The sequence below is a fragment of the Empidonax traillii genome, unplaced genomic scaffold (assembly GCF_003031625.1).
Source record: "Empidonax traillii isolate 1590-97213 ecotype Southwest subspecies unplaced genomic scaffold, ASM303162v1 scaffold1592:size87286, whole genome shotgun sequence".
Classification (NCBI taxonomy): Eukaryota; Metazoa; Chordata; class Aves; order Passeriformes; family Tyrannidae; genus Empidonax; species Empidonax traillii.
The window spans coordinates 60,348-79,849 of NW_020956785.1; the positions used below are offsets into that span (position 1 = coordinate 60,348).

The following is a 19,502-nucleotide window of genomic DNA, read 5'->3' on the forward strand; positions in this document are numbered from 1 at the left end:
AGCACACTCTGTGCTAATTGTTAATTAGGAAAACCAGGCTTCCCCCTATCCCCCCCCATCCCTCCCCTCCTGTTGTCGCTTTTAACTAAAGAGCCTCTGGTGGGAAGAGGGGGAGGAAGATGAGGGGGGTGGTTGTGTTCCCAGCACATGGCACTGGGACGGTGTGTGGCTCCAGGTGGATTTTTGGACAGGGATGGAGTGTGGGAACACCTGTGGGAACATTCATGGGGGTCATTAAGGATGTTGTGTTAGTGATGAAGCACAACCCTCCCCTGAAGATGCCCCCATGGAGCCCCACTCCAGGCCCTTTCCTCCAGTTCTATCTGAGATGAGCCCAAAACTCCCCCAAGGCTTCACAAGGCTGATTGTTTCCCCAAAACTGGCACACTGGGGTGACTGGGTGCTCTTACCTGGCTGGGGCCTCACAAGAACCACCACGGCTGCTGGGGTGGATTTCACACCTCAGAAACCCTCCCCAAAACCCTCTGATCCCACTAGGTGATGGCAGCCATGCTCTGTGCCCAGCACCCAACACCTTCTCCACATCTTCCATCCCCAAAGGCTGCTCCAGCACCCACCTCACCACCCCGACCAGCCCGGGCTGTCCACCCTTGCAGGGGAGCACAGTCAAAACTCCAGGGCTGCAGATTGGCAGGTCTCTCCCTCTCTCTTTCTTATCTCTATATATTTTTATTATTTTTTTTTAATAGTTCAGTTTTCCAGGAAATATTAAAACCAAAAAGGCCTAACACCTGCTGCAGAGCTCGGCTTTCCCAAGAGCCCGGAGGAGCGGGATGTGGAGTGTGGTGCAGCTGGGATTGCAGCCCTGTGTTTATGGGGAAAGAGGTGGAGGGGAAAGGAAAATATCTGTATTTTCACCAGGGGGAAAAGAGGAGGCAAAGAAAATGGGGGGAAAAAATGAAGAGGTGAGAAAATTGTGCGCATTTGACAAATCTTTCTAATTAGGGGCCAATTATGTCCTCAGATTCCTAATTGGGATTCCGGCAGGTTTTCAGGCTTGTAGGGTAATTACAGGCTCGTAATTCTATTAAGATGGAAATTTGGGAGAAATACCTTATCATAACATTTAGATTTTGCCATCTGTGTTGACGGGCTGCAGCTCGGGTGGGAAGGGGGAGCTTCACTCCCACGCCAAGCCCGATCCTCAGCCAGGGGCAGAGCCTGGATCCAGGGGGAAAATTGGGAAAGGGAGGCTCTGAGCATCCTCTTGGTCCCTGGGGTGCTGGGAGGGCAGGTTTTTCTGGAGATTGCTGGGGTTGAGCTGGATGCCCTGAGCTCCACCCTTGTCCCGTTCATCGCCATCCCTCTCATCCTCATCTCTGACGTTTCCAACCAGAAATATCCATGGCAATCACTCATCATCTTCCTCCCAACCTGGAGGAAGAAAGAGCACCCCCAGCTTCCAGAGAGCCTTGGATTTCCGCTGGCACCAACCTCCACCTGGCTGTGCTGGTTCTTGTCCCATCCCTGGGATGTCTGTTGGGACACTCCTGTCCCCATCCCAATCACAGCCCCGTCCCCTCAGCAAAGCCCTCATGAGCCACGCTGCAATTTGGGGTTCCCCAGATCCCTAAGGCTCCTATATTTTTTTTTTCCTCGTGGCTAATGAAACCAGCTGTGGGTAATTATTTTAATCTGCATTACTGGGCGGGAATGCGGCTTCTTCTGGATCCGCAAATCTATAATAGTATCAAAAAAAAAAAAAAAAAAAGGGAAAGAATAAAAAAAGCAGCAGCAAACCCTCCTCTCCGTGAGAGTCTGCCTGCCTTTGATCTTTTGTGTGAGGCCTCTTATCGGGACCAGAGTAGGTTTACACGCTGGAAGATACGGGAATAATACTCCTCGCAGATAAGCTGCAGCCCCGACTCTCCTTTGTGTGGCAAATTCGATAGGACTGGGAAAATGTTTACTGGGAGACTCTGGGAGAGAATTAGTCCCCAGTGCAGCTGAGAAAAATAATTGCTTTGCATGATAATTAAAGGATGGTGGGCTCAGTCCCGGGATGGGATGGGATGGGAACAGTGGGTTGGTTTTCTGGGAAACCCCTTGGTTTTCTGGGCCAGGCATGACAGACGTGAGTTGTTATCGCCACAGCCACCACAGCCCCTCATGGGGGACACGGGAAAATCCCTTCTGAACACCCAGAGGTATCACATATTAAAGCTCTGAATTATTTTATTGGGATGAGCAGAGAAATGGCAGTGCAGGGGTTAAATGAATGTCCCTGGGACGCTTTGGGGGGTTTTGTCCTGGTCAGAAAGTTGAGGTCCCTGGTTGTAGCAGGAGCCTGAGCATCACACTGGCTCAAGAGCATCGTCCAGAGGCGAGGGAGGAGACCCAGATGGGAACAGCTGCGGGGAGAAGCCGTGGAGAAAACCCTGCTGGATTTGTGCTGCCTCCTTCTGAAGGAGTTCCCCAACTCGTACAGGTGCCACCAGGATTTTCCCAGCTCTTTCAGCATCTCCAGACACCCCTCAGCTGCTGAGCAAGGACATCACTCCCTCCCAGGGCCCATCAGGGCCGGGTGGCTCCGGGCCCGGGGGTCACCCAGGAACAGCCCCCGCCGCCGTGTAATCGCTTTCCTATTAATCTGGCTTTTTATTATTATTATTATTGTTATTATTATTAAACATCTCTCTTCTCCCAAATCATCTCGGAGCCGTGGCGAGGTCCCTGGTAATAGCTCCATAAATTTCAGCCATAAAAAGTAATGGAGGGAGACAAATGAGATAATTAGGAATAAATCTTGGCGAGGTCTCTATTCATCAACATCCCCCAGAACCGGCCAATATTCCAAATCATTAGCAAAGCCCGTAATTAACAAAGAGCCAAGGCTTCCAACGTTAATAAAGCTCGCTCAACTCTAGATTATCAGGTAGTGGCTGACGAATCAGCCCTGTTAATATTATGGCCTTTGTTAAGGATCTTCTTTCTTTCTCTCTCTCTCTTTTTTAAAGCTAAAAACCCTGTGTAATTTTTTTTTTCCCCTCTTCTGCTAAATTTTAATTAGATTTTGCGTGTGCATCTGTAGAGGGCAAGTGAGGGGACAAAGGGACAGGGTTTTTTCTTTTATACTTGGAGATAGTGGCAAGAGAAGAACTTGATAGATTTTTTTTTTCCATCTTTTTTACTACTTTTATTCATTCCTCCACACTCCTCTGCAGGAAGGAGGAGTCCTCGAGGCTGGTACCAACTAACAGCCAACTTTTATTTATTCTTTCCCTAAAGCTTCAAGATTTCTGGGGTACATGTGTGGGACAGAAGGTGCCAGCTCAGCTCCATGAACCTGCCACCCTCAAGCACCTCTTGGCTCATTTGGGCTAAAAGTAAAAGGAATTTGCCAAAGAGCAAGTGCAGTTATTGCCTATTTCCCTGCCATAGATTAAGAAATACTTGGGGGGTTTGAGTTTCAGAAGAGTTTTTCTGTTCCCTGTCTACTTACCTGCCCCCACAGGGTCAGCCTGTCCTCCATCCTGTGCCCCAGCAAGGCTGGCACTCCATGTCTAGATAATTCCATTAGAACTTCAGTTAGAAATTACTAACTTCAAAATAACTTTCAAACACTTCTCCAGGTGGAACAGCTCCAGAATAGCTTCGTGGCTGTGTAACCCATCTCAGAGCCCAGGGAACCTCCAGTTTGGGGGTCTCACTGAGCCAGGCCAGGGCAGGGGAGCTTGGAGCCAATGCAGCCTCCATTGTCCCTTTTGATGTCTCTTATAACCATTTATTTTTTGGTTTTTTTTTTTTTTTAGAAAACTGCTTCAGATCAAGTTGTGTAAAAACTTTTCTAGTGCAATGGGTGCCTCAACACGAGGTGCAGCCGTTGAGCACTCCTGGAATAAAAATGTGATCCTTGTGTCCAGATTTTCCGATGGAGGGACAAACCAGGGGACCGAGGACTGTTGGGCAACTGGGCCCAGTGCGAGCGCGATGGGGATACTGGGCAGGCTGGCCGTGCCTTCACTAGAGGGCAGCATCCTGCCGATGAAATTGCCGCAGATCGCAGCAATTTGGGATGATCCAGGTGGGAGCATCCAAAGGGCTTCACACCTCGGGCAAGGGCGGTGTTCAAGGGCGACAGAACGGAGGGACAAGGGCTGTGCTGGGGGAACTGCTGTGAGAGCCAAAATGCCATAGCTGAGAGCTGTGTATAAATATAAATATATTTGAAAAAGTCAGACTATACAGCACAGTTGGGTCTGTCACACACACAGGGGAAATGGGAGCACTCAGGTCGCTTCCAGAGGTCACCTGCACGTGGCACGTGCCCCCTGTGCCCAGGTAGGGGTGGGGGAGAGCAGCACAGGGAAATGGGGTGGCTGTGTTGAACTGTAAATAGTGGCAGGTGAGCGTCCCACTGCCCTGCCACTCGTGTGCCCAGTGGGTGCCAACCCCCCCCCACCCCAGCAGGGGCCTGGGCTTTGGTCTTTGTGGAGAAATGGTGCCACTTCTTTCACCCCATAACTCACTGGGGCTGTTCTGTATGGGGTTAAAGGGAGGGCCGATTTTTCCCTCCCCAAACACTCCTGTAAATGGTTTTCAAATGCTGGCACCCCTGCGGGGGTGTGTGTGTGTGTGTGTTGGCTGCGGGCGCCGTCTCACACGCAGCAGCTCCCAGATATTTCGGCAACCTCCAGCCCCTCTCCAGTTTCAGCTGCAGTTTTAAAGAAAACAACTCCCCCGACTGCAGCAGGAAATCACTATTTGGGTTTGGAGGCACCTCTTCCTGAGGAGCTGTGCAGAGAAGGCTCTGCTTGCCCCGGCAGGGACTGCTGTGCCCAGTCGTGGGCCAGCCCCTTGGCATCTCATGGCCAAGAGGGACCAGGTGATGCTCAGGAGCTGCTCAAAAGGCTGAAGGCTATTCCAGCAGGAAAAAAAGGAGGTGCTCGAGTCGATGGGGTTTGTGGCAGCTCTGTAGGTGAAATAGGGAGCATATTAAGGCATAAGAAATACCTTGATAAAACGATAAATGCCGTAATAAAAGCAAAATGAAGTTGAACTGTTTTTTTAGTGATGGTTCTTGGTTCAGGCTGCTGCTTTTCAGGCACAGAGGGTCCAGCATGGGGCTCATGGTGTCTGTCCAGGTCTCCTGTGCCTGGGATTCCACCTCCCTTTGGGCAGGAGCTGAAGGGGCGGCATTAAATCCAGTGGAGTCTCTGGATACATGTACCTGTTCATAAACATGTGGATATGGACACGAGTCCAGCTGTCTTGTGCATCCTGACTTTGTTCCTGGTGTTGTTCTGGGGGCAAACCCCTGTCCTGCCCTCGTGTCCCAGGTCTCTGGCAGTGTATAAGGGTGAGTGGCTCCCTGGGCTTCTCCCCATCCCCTCCCAGGCCCCAGGAGAGGGTTTAACACGAGCACTCCAGCATTTTCCTTCTCCAACTTGGTAGCAAGGCAGAACGTGGGGATCTCTGGGCTCTGCTCAGGTCCCAGCTCCCGAGCCTGGCTGGAGGAGCCGGTGCTTCCAGGCAAACTGCCCTTTGGCAGCCAAACCCCTGGCATGTGCCAGCTCTGCACTGCCTCAGCTATCACCGAGCCCAGGCTGCTCCTGCACCCCCTGCCCTCGAGACACCACAGCTCTGGGCAGTCTCTGCTGGTGACAGCAGCCCTGAGCTGTCCCACCCTGCTCCCCCCACCACAAAGTGACAGCAAACCCTTTCTTGCCCCTTCCCTCCCCTCCCATCCCACGGTATTTTTCCCTTCCTTGGCAGCTCTGCTCTCGTGCAGGAGGCTGAGAGGTGCCAGATGGCTCAAAGCCACCTTGCAGAGCTGTTGTGACACCACACCTCGGTCCCAGCCCCGTAGGACACACAGGATCCAGACTGGGGGCTTGTGCCAGCACAGGCTCTGGATTTTTCATTCAGTGGATGCTCACGCTTCTGGCAGGTTCAGGATTAAAGGAATCAGCTCTGGCCAGAGACTGTGGGACACAAGCAGTGGAAAAAAAGCGATGCTGCTGGGCCTCTGGCCTCAAGCTGGTTTTTGGGGAAGGGTGAAAGTGAGGAGAGGAGCTGGTGGACCCGAAACGTTAATTCCTTCCAGCTGTTGTCAGTCTGGCAGGTTCTCAAAGGAAGTTTAATAGACTGCAGTCGTCTCCCCTCAGCCCGTCCCCCATCCCAGCAGAACCTGGGATTACATGAGCTGCTCTGTCTTCCAAAGTCCTGGTTTTATTTTTTTCCCTTTGGCTCTGGAAGTGTTTTCTTTCGTGTGTGAGTGTGGCTGTGTGTGCGCACGCACGCCTGGGGTGCCTTTCCCTCCTCTGCCCGCTAAACCTGCCCCTTGGATTGCTGGGAATTAGAGGGGACTGTTGGGGCTGCACAGGGATGGGGTAGGAGCAGGAGTGGGAGCAGAAGTGGGGGCTGCATTGGCTGGGAGGAGGAGGAGAAGGAGGAGGAGGAGGAGGAGGAGGAGGAGGAGGAAATGGCTTCGTGGGCCTCCTCGCTGGAGCGCACCCCGGTCTGCCGTGTGAACTGGGAGGAAACAGGATGAAGAAAGTATTTGGAGTGGAAAATAAAAACCCTCTCTTGCTTTATTGATCGTGATTGAGGACAGAAATAGCCCAGGCTGCTGAAAGCCGTCCCCACTGCAGGAGCAGCCAAGCGTTGGGTGTGGGGCTCATCCCGTGCAGCTCCTGCAGCAGGGGAGAAACGCGGGGCAGGAGAGCTCCTGGCATTGGGCTGAGCCAGCCCTGAACCCCAGGCTTCCTCACCTGCCTGCCATGGCTCCTGCAGACCTTCCAGGTCCCTGGTTGCACATCCTGCTCTGCGCTGGCTGCACCTCCACACGCTCAGCCCTGGCAGCCCATCAGCAATTAGACAATGAGCTCCCATCGTTAATACCCTCGGTGTGCCATCCATAATGAATCAGCAGCAGGGGAAAATAGGAGGAGGAAACACTAATGGCCAGCTGGGATGGGGCTCTGACCATCCTGGGGAGCAGCAGTGTGGCACTGGGGGGACCCTGCACTGCTTAAAACACAGCGAGGCTAATTTAGGTGAGTGGACCTTTTAATGAATTTTAGCCCATTTCGCTGAATTGTTTCACCTAGGACAGCAAAGATGGGGCCAGCCAGGCTGGGGAAGGCAGGCAGGGAACCCCAGGGTGCCCAGGAAAGCCCATTCTGCAGGGCCAGCATCTGCATGGGCATCGTGCTCCTGCTCCAGCTCTGAGAGAACCGTAAAAACCAAGTGCTGGCAGGAGAGTAATTAGTTAAACCAGAGCACATCTGTTGTTAATTAATTCCCAGGCAGGAGAGTTTAACTCTTGCCTTCCCCAATGGTTTGCAACCTGGATGGCCAGCATCAACTTGCATTAAAGGAAGGCTTCCACTTGGCTTTTCAAGCCCTTTCAGGGGCTTGAGTTGCTCTGGTCCATCATTCCCCGCTCTGATCCATCATTCCCACATCCCAGGACCATCCCTGTGATTTTCAGGAGCACCTGGGACATGAGCAGAGCAACCATCACTGCTCAGCCCGCAGGGTCCTCCTACACGGGGGAATCTGTTCCCCATTAAGCGACTCCGGCAGTGGCCGTGGCTGGTGGGAGCAGCCCTGCCAGCCCCAGCCTCCCTAATTAGCAGCACAAGTGAGGCCAGGCCGGGGAAGGCCAGCACCTCCGTCCCTCCTTGCCAAGGATGCAAAGGGTTTGGAGCAGAGCCTCAGCCAGAGCCTGTGGAAAAGCTCCCACCGACCCTGCGAGTGCTGGAGGGGGTCCCAGTCCCGTCCATCCCGGGGTGGGCAGTGATGTTCATCCCCTCCTCTGGCCCCTCACTCCTTCAGTGAGGGATAAAGCCTCAGTCCAGCACCCCGAGCCCTCCCTGGGGTGTTTGGGAAGAGGAAGGCTGCCTGCCCCAGCCTCTTCCCCTCTGGGCATTTGCACCGTGCCGGCTCCGACCGCCCTTCCCTCACCACTAAAAATAGATTCCCCGGCTGAGCGGCAGTGCCGGAGGGCAGAAAGCCCAGATCCCAAACCAGCCCCTGTCACCGTGACCAACTGACCCATTTGGCCCCGGTTTTTAAGTATTTTTCCCTCCTCATTCAGCTTCAGCCCAGGCAGCAGCTGGGCTGGGATGGCAGTGAGACCCTGGTGTGGGGCTGTGGCCCCTGACCCACTGGCCTGGCATGGCACGGCAGGGTTGGTGATGCCACGCTGGGCTGGGACACGGTGAGTGGCAGCAGGAGTGGCCAAGGGACCCAAATTCCAAGGGCTGCCAGCTCCCACAGCCTCATGCCAACCCTGGGCAGCCTCAGCCCTTCAGCAGGGAATTCACATAATTTATTGTCTCCTTTAGGGAATTTGTGCCCTGGGTCTGGTGAAGCAGCTCAGGAGCCTGGGAGGAGCAGGGGAGGAGCAGGGAAGGAGCAGGGAACAACAGTGGGACAACAGGGCCAGGGTTTGTCCCAGGGGAGCTGCAGGACCTCAACCTGTTCCTGGAGTGAAGGACAGAGAGTCCTCTCACATCTTCCCTTCCTGCACGAGGACCAAAGCAGGAGCAGTGGGGCTGTCACTGACCTGTCCCATGTCCCCAAGGCCCAAGGCTCCCCTGCAGCTGGGAGCAGGATGGGGCACAGGCTGAGACAGGGGACACAGAGCTGTCTCCATGGACTGCCCTGCAGAGCATGTGGTGGGGCCACTGTCTGTCAGAAATGAAGAAAGACCTTTATTTACAGTAACAAATGAAAAGGACAAAAAAAAAATAATAAAATAAAATACTGTGACAGTTCCCTCCCTGTCTCCCCAGCCTTTCAATGGGGTGTCTGCCACCCCCACCCAGCCAAGATCCCTCTCCCCAGGACGGTGTGATGGGGCCAACAACTGGTGGGGGTCATTGGGCACCAATCAAGCCACCCTGCCCCACCAGCCCTGGGACACTTGGGGGTAGGAACAGCTTGGCACAGCCCCAGGGTGTCCCCAGCCCCAGCTTCAATCCCACTGCAGGGGCTGGTGCAGGAAAAGCTTCTTCCCAGGCAGGGGACGGGCTGCCCGTATTGCACTTGGCTGCTGCTCTCAGCACCGAGGGGGGCTGGCAGGGGGTGTCCTGGGGGAAGGGGATGCTCTGTGCCACCCCCATGCCAGTGGAGCACTGTCCTGGGGCAGCCCTGGGCGGTGGCAGCGGGACAGGCTGTCCCCAGGGCCAGGAGCTGGGGTGGCACCTGCGGGCTCTGCGGGACGGGCGCTCCTGCTCTCGGCTCAGGTGGCAGGAGGCTCCCGCCCTGCTTCACAAACCCGCCCGCTGTGGGGAGGAGGTAGAGGGTGACAGGATGCCACCACCACCCCTGCAGTCCCCCCGGCCCTGCGGATCCACCATTCCCCAGGCAGGACCCAGGTCTGGCTCACCAGCTCCGGGGATGAGGTTTGCAGTGGGGGATGTTGCTCTCCTCCTTCTCCAGGCTCTGTCTGTCAGCATTTCCCAGCAGCTCAGGGACCCTCACCCGCTGCGGGAGGGCCTGGGGGGGTCCCACTGCAGGTCCCCCCGCCGAGCAGCCCCTCAGGAGGAGAAGCAGAGCCCGCAGCACTCCATGCAGATCTCCAGGCAGTCGGCAGACTCGCAGCAGGCGTCGATGATGCCGCAGTCCATGTCGCAGGGCAGGTCGCAGTCCGCGCACTCGCCCGAGTTGCAGCAGCAGCAGCAGATGCAGGAGTCCTCGGAGGTGCAGGAGCCGCAGGTGGCACAGTCCAGAACGATGTTGCAGAGGGTCAGGAACTCGCAAAAGAGGCAGGAGAGGATGCAGTGGACGCAGCAATCTGTGGAGGAGGGGACGGGCATGGATGGGTGAGATGGCACCCAGCGTGGATGGATGCCCAGGAAGCACTGTTAGGGTGGAAATCCTCCCCCAGGAATTAATGGAAGGGATGAGAAATAGGTCTGAGGGCCAAGGTCCTCCCTCAACACCTAGGGACATGCCCAGGCCTGAAGAGAGACCAATTTTGGAGGACAGGAGGTGGCTCCACTCAGCACCCACCCTACATAGGCTGCCAGGAGGGGAGCTCGGCTGCTTCCCAGCTCCAGGGGTCCCGGTGGGCTGAAAGGATCCTGCACGAGACCCCAAGGGATGCAGGGCTGGAAAAGAGCTGGAAGGGGACCCCCCCCCTGGGGAGAGCTGGTACCTTCTTGTGCCTCAATAGGGATGTGGGAAGAGGCCGACTTGGAGCTGCCCTTGCTCTTCTTGCTGCTCTGGCTGTTGATGGACTGGTGTGACTGCAGCTTTCGCTGAGGTTTCTGCGTGCTGGGCAGGGGCCGGAACAGCCCGTTCCCCGCGTCCCCGTTGGCACCGCCCGGGTCCGGCCCCCGCCCGTTCTGCAGCAGGTGGGTACAGGGCCCGGGGGGCTGCAGGGCTGGTCTCACCTGGGGCTGGCCTGGGGCGGGGAGAGAGCAGCAGTTACCCCCCTGAGCCCTCCTGGAGTGCTCCACCAAGGAGAAACACGGGCCTGGTCTCCCATCACCACACAGCAACCTGGACACAGCGGGGCTGGGAAGCGATGCTAAAAGGTGGATGGTCCAAGAGGATGGAGATGGCAAAGGAGATGAAGAGATGGCTGCAGGGAAGGAGGCAGAGGCTCCAAAAGAGGAAGGGATGAAGAAAGAGCAAGAGATAGAGATGTTTTGTGAAGGACGTGCTGCAACTGGTGACACTCAGCAGAGCACCCAGAGGAGGAGGAGGAGGAAGAGGAGGAGGAGGAGGTCTGGGATCCCAGTGCTGCTGGCACAGGCAGGAGGGATGAAGCCACTGAGGCTGCCAGAGAGAGCTCCTGGCTGTCCCCATCGTCCTCTGCAAAGCCAGAGGAGGTGAAGCACCACCGGAGAGCCGGAGCGCTCATCTCTGTGGGACTGCAGGAACTGGCTGCTTCATTAAAGGTCTCCCCAACCTCTGGCTGAACTTCTCTGCAGGAGGAGGAAAATAACTCTCTGCTCTGTCTGTGCCTCCCTCCAGCCTCACACACTGCAGCCGTGAGTGCAGGCCATGTCCTGCTGGGACAGAGCCAGAGCCAGTGCCCTGTGTCCTGCCAGAGCCCTTCGCTCCTGCCCAGTGCCATGTCCTGTCCCCACTAATCCGTGGGAGAGGGCTGGGAACCAGCTCAAGGGAGGGAGTGCCAGCATCCACCCTCCCCCCCAGCGATGCCAATGGAAGCCACAAATAAAATCCTGTCTGATGGTGCTTGGGCCAGCTTTGCTTTTCCTCTCCCATGGCAGTAAACAAGGGATGATTCAGGCGAGAGGCTCGAGGGCAAAGGCACCTCTGGCACTGGGGAACAGGAGCTGCTTTCTGTGCAGGGCACAGGGGGACGCAGGGGTGGAGTGGGCACAGACGGTCCCTGTCCTGCACCCACGAAAATAAAACAGAGGGAGGTGAAAAACACAAGTGGATGATCCTTGGTGGCTGGCTCTGCCAGGCTGAGCTGGACTTGGGTTGCAGAGGGAGGTTTAACCAGGGGCTTGGTCTTTGACACACGCTGGGAAGGGAACTTAAAATAACCAGGGCCGAGCGGGAAGAGTGGGCTGGAAGCAGGAGAGGTGGGAGAAGAGCAGACTGGAGACATAGAAAACAGGTCTTGGATAAAATGGAAATTGTGTCCCCTCCCAAAAAAAACCTCGCAGAGTGTTGACTTCCCATTCACCCTTCTCCAGTACCCTCACCTGCCTGTGCCCTTGCACTGAGCTGGCACTGAGTGGCACCAAGGATGACCACGGTGCCTGGGGCTGCCCAGAGCTGTGACAGGCAGGGCTTGAGCCAGCAGGGACCTGGGCAGGGGCTGAGCCTGCAGGGGCCCAGCAGCAGCAGCAGCAGCCCAGCAGTGTCCAACAGCAGCTGGGTTCTCTGGGATTGCAGCAGGATGCAACGCGCTCGCCTTGGCGCTCCCCATTTCACTGCATTCCTCAGATTAAACTGTTTGTAAATCAAAATCACGCTCTGGCTCGGGAGAGTGGCAGCCAAAGGCAGCCAGGAATCCCCCCCTCCACCGCTTTAAGTTAGGGAAAATAGCTTCCATTTTTTAGGAGAGCCTTCAACTCCCAGGAGCCCAAAGCTCTTCTAAAAGAGCCACTTTGAACCTGAGCTCAGCAGTGTGGTGCTCCCCCAGTACCACGGGTGTCAGGGCAGGAGTGGGGGGGACCAGCCCACCCGACAGCCCTCACTGCACCCACCCACCAGTGGATGGTGGGAAAGCAGGACTTGGGGCGAAACAACCTGCCTGTGGATCTTCAACGACCAAAACCCTCCTGGGTGCTCACTGGGGGTTTCCCACCGAGGTGGTGCCTGCCAGCCCCGGGGCCCGTGGGGGGTGTGCTGGGGAGGGGGCTGCGTGGGCCCGCAGGGTGCAGCGGCCGTGCAGTGACTCAGACGTGCAGAATGTCTGTGGGCAGCCGGCCCAGCTCCCAGATGCTTCGTGAGAGCTCGAGCTCTGCTGGAGGAAACGTGCGCTCTCCTCGCTCCACGTAGCCCTCGGGAGCGCCCGGGTCCTGCCGTCCCCTCCCCTTCCCACCCCCCCTGCCCGCCCTTCGCAGTGTGCAACCTCGTTCCCACCCCCCCCTCATCCCGCTGGGAATCCATCCACTTTACACCCCTTGGAAGGGAACGCTGCACTCTGGCATCCAACAGAAGGGGACTGGCTGTGCCCATGGGGCAGCCCGGGAGCGAAACCCTCGGGTGCGGGCTGGGAGCCAGGGAAGGGACAGACAGAGGGACTCCAGGAGTGCCTGGCCCGTGGCCTTCCACATCTGCCAGCTCTGCTCTCCCACCCCTGCAATGGTAAATGGACCAAGGGCCCCCATCCCTGCCCCACCGTGGTGTTTCTCGCGGTGGGGGGACCGGCAGGGCTGTGGCAGCAGATTTGGGGAGGTGCTGCCAGTCCTCACCACCACTTCTGGCAGAACCAGCTCCTCCGAGCAGACAGCCCGGCTCGTCCGGGCTTTGCACCAGCCTCACCCTTGCCCTGGACTCGCCAAGGCAAGAGCTGTCCTGGGGGGAGGCATCTCCCTTTGCTGCAGCAAGCGGCTGTTGCGCTCCCGTCCCACGGCCGTGCCCACGGAGCTGTTCTGTCGGGGGTCCCCTCTCTCCCTCTGTGGCTTTGGGGGATGTCCCATAGAGCAGCCAGCTCCTTCCCTTGGGGGGCTGGTCCCTCTTCCCACTATGGCATCCCAGGGGACACCAACACCACCGAGAGCTCCTCCAGCTGCCCACCCTCCTCCCCCTGTGCCTCCAGCCGGGCCCACAGACAGGAGAGCGGGAGCCATCCCGGCTGCCGCCCTTCACTTTCCCCACTCCAGGTGACTCACGCTCAGTTCGAGCCTTTTGCTTTGATGTGGGGAGGAACAAAGCGAGGAGGAGACGGATTCCCACCTCTGCCCTCCTTTTTAACGAGCCCCGCTGTTGATGAGACGGCAGCAGCCCAAGGCACTGGCACCTGGAGGTGCTGCCACGAGGGAAACACTCACATGTCACAGCTTTGGGAGCTCCTGTGAGCTCGGCCCGGGGGCCCTTGGTCAGGACTTTTGGGGACTCCTCATGTTCCAGGGGTTTCTCCTTCCTCGGCACAGGGCTCAGCTCTGCCGATGGCGCCGCTGGAATCGGCCTCGGCGAAGGACGCGAGGGCTCTCCGGCCTCTGCAAGAGAAACGGGGCTGGAGCTGAGCCCCCCCGGGTCACCCAAACCACAGAGACACCCAGCACATCCCCACACTCAGCAATCAGCACCGCTCAGGGCGGCTGGGCTCTGATTCCCGAGCCAAATCCAGCTGCCTCTTTGCACACAGCGAAGGGGAAGAGCTGGAGCACCACAAGGGATTTCGGGCTGCTCGGGGTGGGCACTGAGGCTGCACCACTCTGCAGCTGCTCACCTCACGCAGCGCCAGCAGCTCAGCAGCACCAGCCCAAAAACCCTCCTGAGGTCCCACATTCCTTCTCCAAAAAGCCAAGGGATCTGGTTACACTCAGCGGTTCAAGTTGGATTTTTCATCCCCCTTCCCATGAAAGGGCCACTGTCTTCCCTGCTGGAGCCTCTGCCACCTCCCCTCATCCTCCTGCACTCTGCGACAGGGGCAGCAACTGCAGGATCCCTCGGTGGGGCAAGTAAAACCCAAAAGGAGACAAGTTATTCCCCATGGGATAAATTCTGATGCCACACACCCCCTTGCAGAAACCCACAGCCCCCTTCAGAAGAGCCAGGGCTCCAGACTGGGAGCTTTCTGCCCCTCATGGTGGGTTTCCATGGGGAATGTGGGATGTCCAGGGGAAATGTGGGGTGTCCAGGGGGGCTCAGTGCAATGTTAGAGTCCCCCACTCACCCTCCTTGCTGCCCCATCCCTGTCCCCATCCCCCGGAATAGCAACCTCTTGCACAACAGGGGCTGGACAGCACTTTATATAAAACTAAATTATAGCCTGGGCAAAGGGAGGCAGAGCAGAGACCCATAATTTCCCTGGCTATAACAAGAGGTCCCACACACAGGCAGGCAGGGGCGGGGGGGGCAGGGGAGGGAGACCTGGGACACTTCATCACCCTGGATATGATGAGGGTCCTGCACGCCCGAGCTGGGGGGGAAGGTGGGCAGAGCTCACACGGGTAATTAGGGATTAACGAGGGAGGGGAGGCCTCCTCTGCACCCCCCAGGGTCAGCAGGAGCCTGGACACGCTGCAGAGGGGCTGCAGCCAGCCTGGAGTGATGCTCCACAACTCACATGCCTCAGTTTCCCCCCAGGACCATCCTCTCTGCCCTCCCCAGGGTGCTGATCCAGTCTGGGGTGATACAGCTCTCGTGACAGGGGGTTTGCTGGGAAGGAAAGCTCATCCCAGCAGAGCCCTGCTCGCAGCTATCACAGGTGAGGCGATTCTGGGGCTCAGCCAAGGGAAATCCAGCACCTCCACCTGAATTTCATGTGGCAGCATTGGCTCCAAATCCCGGGCAGAGTGAGAGCACGTGAGTCCCAGACAGGAGAAGAGTCATTCCCATGCCTCTGGAAAGCCCAGGGCGAAACAAGAGAGGTGAAGAGAGCAGGCTGTCATCTACCCACAGTGTATAGGTGAGGTGTGGGGATGAATAATTCCCACACGCTGCTGCATCCGCAGCCTCTGCCATGTCCTGACCTGGAGCAGCCTGAGTCAGACCTGATCTAACGCCAGGCATGGAACCTGATGGCTGAGGAGCTCTGGATGAAGCCCTGAGCCAGAGGTGCCCAGTGCAGGGCATGGAGGTGATGCTCCCCTCTGGTCCCTGGGAAGGGATCTGAGCTTCTCTGGGTTCTGCTGTGAGATGTCCAGGGCTTAAAAAATTCACAGCCTCTGGGGCTGCCCAGGGCAGCCCCATCACCACCAGAACCCCTTCCCTGCAGCTTTTTTACACCAGGAAAAAGAGCTGGAAAATCAGGTGCTGCAGGGGGACAGGGGTTGGTTGGCACAGGGAGAGCTCCAGCTGATCCCTGCCCTGCCATGGCCACCCTGTGCTCCCTCCATCACACCCCCTGCCCTCTCCAAGCCTGTTCCAGGGGGGATGAGGACAAGGACAGCCTGTTGAGACCCTGAGCTAGGAGGAAAAGCCCAGCACTGGCTGAGTGGATCTGTGTGGATGCCCAGTGTGCTGCTCCCAGGAGGAGATGGGGCTCGTTTCTGCCCTTCACACTTGTAATTACCCTGCAAGGGGTCTCACACACAACCACAGCCATGCAGGGGGGAAGGTGGCAATTAAATTAACTCCCACAGGAACAAGCTGGCCAGGAGAGAGACAAAAATAGACAGGAAAAAAATTTGGGTAAGCTGGTCCTTCCCTGCCTTGCACAGCCTCAGATCCCTGCTGCTGCAGGGCCACAGGGAGACCAAGTCTGCCAAAATGCACCCAAGAGGAGCCATCACCTCTGATGACACAGGAAAGATGGACAGACAGACCCCCAGCACTGGCACAGGCTCGTCCTACAGCTCCTGGTTCCCTCTCCTCCTTTAAATCCCCCCAGCCCCTGCTCCAGGAGTGCCCTGCCAAGAGGAGGCCCCCCTGGAGTCCCCTCTCCCAGTTCCTGGTTCCTTCCCTCCCCTGCTGCCACCAGAACAAGACCAGGGCTGACCTAAATCCCTCAGGTTTGAAACCAACCACAGGCCCAGGCAAAGCCCTAAGGAGAGATGACCCTCAGGATGGGACATCCATCCCTTTCCTCACCTGCACCCCCAAAGCAGCTGCACCCCCAGACCCCTCCTGGGTGGGATAAAAGCCCATCACAGCCCGGGATGAGAGTCTGGGTCTCCTCTCCCCCGTTCTGCACCACCTCTTGTACAACACGAGGGAGATGTGAGGGTGACGTGGCACAGGGAGAGCAACTCCAGTGTCTGCTTCGTGGGAACAGAGGTAATAAGGCATTTAAAATAATAAGCCCAGCTTCAGTAAATCACAGCACTGCCCTAAGGTGCAAAAGATTGGGGAAGTGATAGACATGGAGCTGCTTTCTTTGCCTCCTGGTTGCCAAGCCCAGGACAAGCACATGGATCTGCTTTTCCGACTCTTCTCCCCGTTTCCCAAGTCCAAACCCACTCGTTGTGAAAGCCCCGAGACATCAGTCAGCTCCAAAGTCCATCAAGAGGGTGAGAAAGGAGGAGGGAGGAGAGGAAAGATGAAAAGCTGGAGGGTTTCACTGCTGTGCCATTCCTGCAAAATCCAAAGAGCCCCCTGGCAGCGATGGCTGCAGGAGGGACCTGGGGCTGCAGGAGCTTCTGGGGCCACCCCCGTGGTTCTGACCAGGGGATAAAGTGCTTTGTGTGGGAAGCACACCAGGTTCCTGATGAGCTTGCAGGACTGAGGTGACCATTCCCAAAGAGCTGAGCAAACAAACGGCAACTGCAGCGGGTCAGCAGCTGGTGGGAGCCGCGATGGGGCAGAGCATAAACATCAGCCACACCACAGGCAGCACTGCCACAGCATCCTAGAGCTCCCAGGGACCTCTGGATTCCCTTATCCCAGCTGTCTGTGGTGCCCAGACCCCCAGCTGGGAAGGCCCAGAGGATGTGGGAAAATGCGAGGCCAGAGCCACGGTTTGGGGTCAAACCCACCAAGGTTGTCCCATGGCTCCTGCTCATCATTCCTGAGCTGTAGCTGATGCTCTGCCCAGCTCCTGGGGTCTCATTTATCTTCCCTTTTCCTCCTAACTGCCTTTGGCTCAAAGGGAACAAACCTGGTGGCAGGAGATGGATGGACACATTCCCAAGGTGGCACTTTCCCCATCCCCACTGCCCAAGGCCAGAGAGACACAGCACGGGAAGGAAAACCCTTCCAACACATGGAGCTGAAAACAGGCTGGGGCTGGGGAGGGTGGAAGCAAATCCCACCTCCTTGGCAAGGCAGATGTTTGCCTTAGGTGGTGTCAACCAAAAGGGAGGGAGAAGGGTCTCAGCACATCTGGATCCACATCTGAGCTCCTGAGGGGCATCCAAACCTAATGCCACGGGATGAGACTCCTGCCAGAGTGGAGGTTCTCAGGACACCCTCCTGTCCCCCCTTCTGCCTCCCTTCAATCCCTTGGGAATGGCTGGACAGGGACCAGGTAGTGTTGGACGGAGACGCAAACAGGGAGGCGTTTGCCATGAACAACATGCAGCAGTGTTTGGTTTGGGAGCTTTCTAATCTTTTTTTCTGCAGATAAAATGAGCGTGTAATCTCTCTTGGTTTTCCGTACGCGCTGCCTGGCCCAATCAGGTGCCTGTCTGACCTATTCCAGGGGTATTTCAGAGCCTGATTAAGTGGTTTCAAGTGCAGAAGAGACGGCACTGAAGCAAATCCTTCCAATCCAACGAGCCAGGCTGGAGGAGAGGAAAGCAAAATTCTGGTTTGAAAGTTTGCTCAACTGGGAAAAATCCAAATGGCTTATTTACATTCAGTCTGAAATTAATGCACTGAAGCATTTTCAGATTCTGTGATACTCAGGGAAAGGAAAAGGAGGGTGGGAGGGAAGGAGTAGAGATGCCCAGAGCACTGGAGCACAGCTGGGACAGACCCAGCACATCTTTACTTCCCTCCCAGAAAGCCCCAGTGTCTCTCTGCTCACCTGGGCAGTACTTTGGATAAACAGTTCAGTTCTGGGACAATGAGGAATTTGGTCAAAAAAAAAAAAAAAAAAAAAGTGGTTTCTATGAAAAGTTACTTCCTAAATGCAAAAAAGCAAAACAAAGCAAAAGAACCCACAAAACCCCAAATAGCTCAGCAGCCTGGGAGTTGTTGTTATTTGTTATTTATAGCCTTTGGGTGGGTAGGAAGGCAGGAATTTTGGGCCAGACAGGTCAGGACCAGCGTCCATCCAGTCCATCCGTGTTCGGAGTTTGACCTCAGTGACAAAACCCCGACTCCAGGTTTGGGGCACAGGCCCTGTGCCAAGGTGTCCCTACAAATTCCATCACCCAAAGCTCTTCATTGATCCAACCAGCTCCTGCCAAGGAGGCAACAGCCAAATTCATGGAAGAATTGCTCCCACTCAAGAGCTGGGTGGTGAGGGTGACCCTCGAGAAGGAATTTCAGGGAAGATAAAAAGTAAAATCACCGCAAGAAGCACCTCTGTCCCTGCAGCACTGGGGAGGAACTATAACTTATGCACTAAGAACAGATTTAACATATATGTTTTATAAACGTTAGGCAGCTTTTGGAACTGGAGCTGCAGTGGAAGAAGAAATCTCTAAGCCTGAACTGGAGGCCAGGGACAACACAACGCCCAGGACACCAACCAGACCAGCAGGACCAGGTTTCTTTCTTCTTTTCCTCTCCCAGCATCAGGTCTGGGCTCTGCCCCATCCAGAGAGCAACATAAAACCTCCCAAACTCACCGTGGGGCCAAGGAGTGGCAGAAAATGATGGGAAAACAAAAGCATGGACACCCAGCCTGGGACTGAGACAACTCCCATGGGGTTTGAGGAGCTCCCTGGGGCAGGACAACCCCTCAAAGGGTGGAACAACCCCGTGCCACGGCAGCCTGGCATGGAGGAAGGGTGCAGGAGGAAATCCTGCGACATCCTGGGTGTCCTTAAGGAAAAGCAATTATCCCTGGAGCCTGGAAAGCAGCTAAGGAGATGCCTATCACATCCAAGGAGATTCTGGGAATTACAGAGCAAGGAGCTGTGCTGGGGAAAATTATGGAGGGAGTAATTAAGGACCAAGGCAGTCCAGTAATTGTGTAACCTTCTGGGGTTAAACCAGCACAGGTCCTGCCAGGGAAAATTTGTGTCTCTTCCCCAGCTAAGAGTCCTTAAAAAAAGATAATTGAGGAGGGGATCAGCGGGAGCTGGTGGACATCATTATTAACAAGGATGATAATCTGCACTTATGCAGCCCCTTTCATCCCTGGCTTTAACCTTACCTGAGCTCCAGATATCTTCCAGGGGGCTCAGCTGCAGCTCTGAGCGGAAACAACCTCGGCACAGCTCAGACCGCTGGGGAAACTGAGGCACACAGAGGGGATTTGCCCAAAGAAACACCCCATGGAGATGGAGCCTGGCACCAAGAGCAGCCAAAGCAGGTGA

The 19,502-nt window shown here is 56.3% G+C and overlaps 1 protein-coding gene across 1 annotated transcript in view; it reads right to left on the bottom strand.

Moving 5' to 3' along the window:
• Nucleotides 1-9,133: 9,133 nt before the first annotated feature.
• MDFI (MyoD family inhibitor) overlaps nt 9,134-19,502 on the bottom strand; it is a 15,124-nt gene continuing 4,755 nt past the window's right edge. The window contains exons 2-4 of the mRNA XM_027907991.1: nt 13,458-13,625; nt 10,133-10,381; nt 9,134-9,769 (exon numbers count right to left, since the gene is read on the bottom strand). Of these exons, the coding sequence (XP_027763792.1) occupies nt 9,513-9,769; nt 10,133-10,381; nt 13,458-13,625 (674 nt within the window). The 3' untranslated portion in view covers nt 9,134-9,512. The remainder of the gene's footprint in view (nt 9,770-10,132; nt 10,382-13,457; nt 13,626-19,502) is intronic.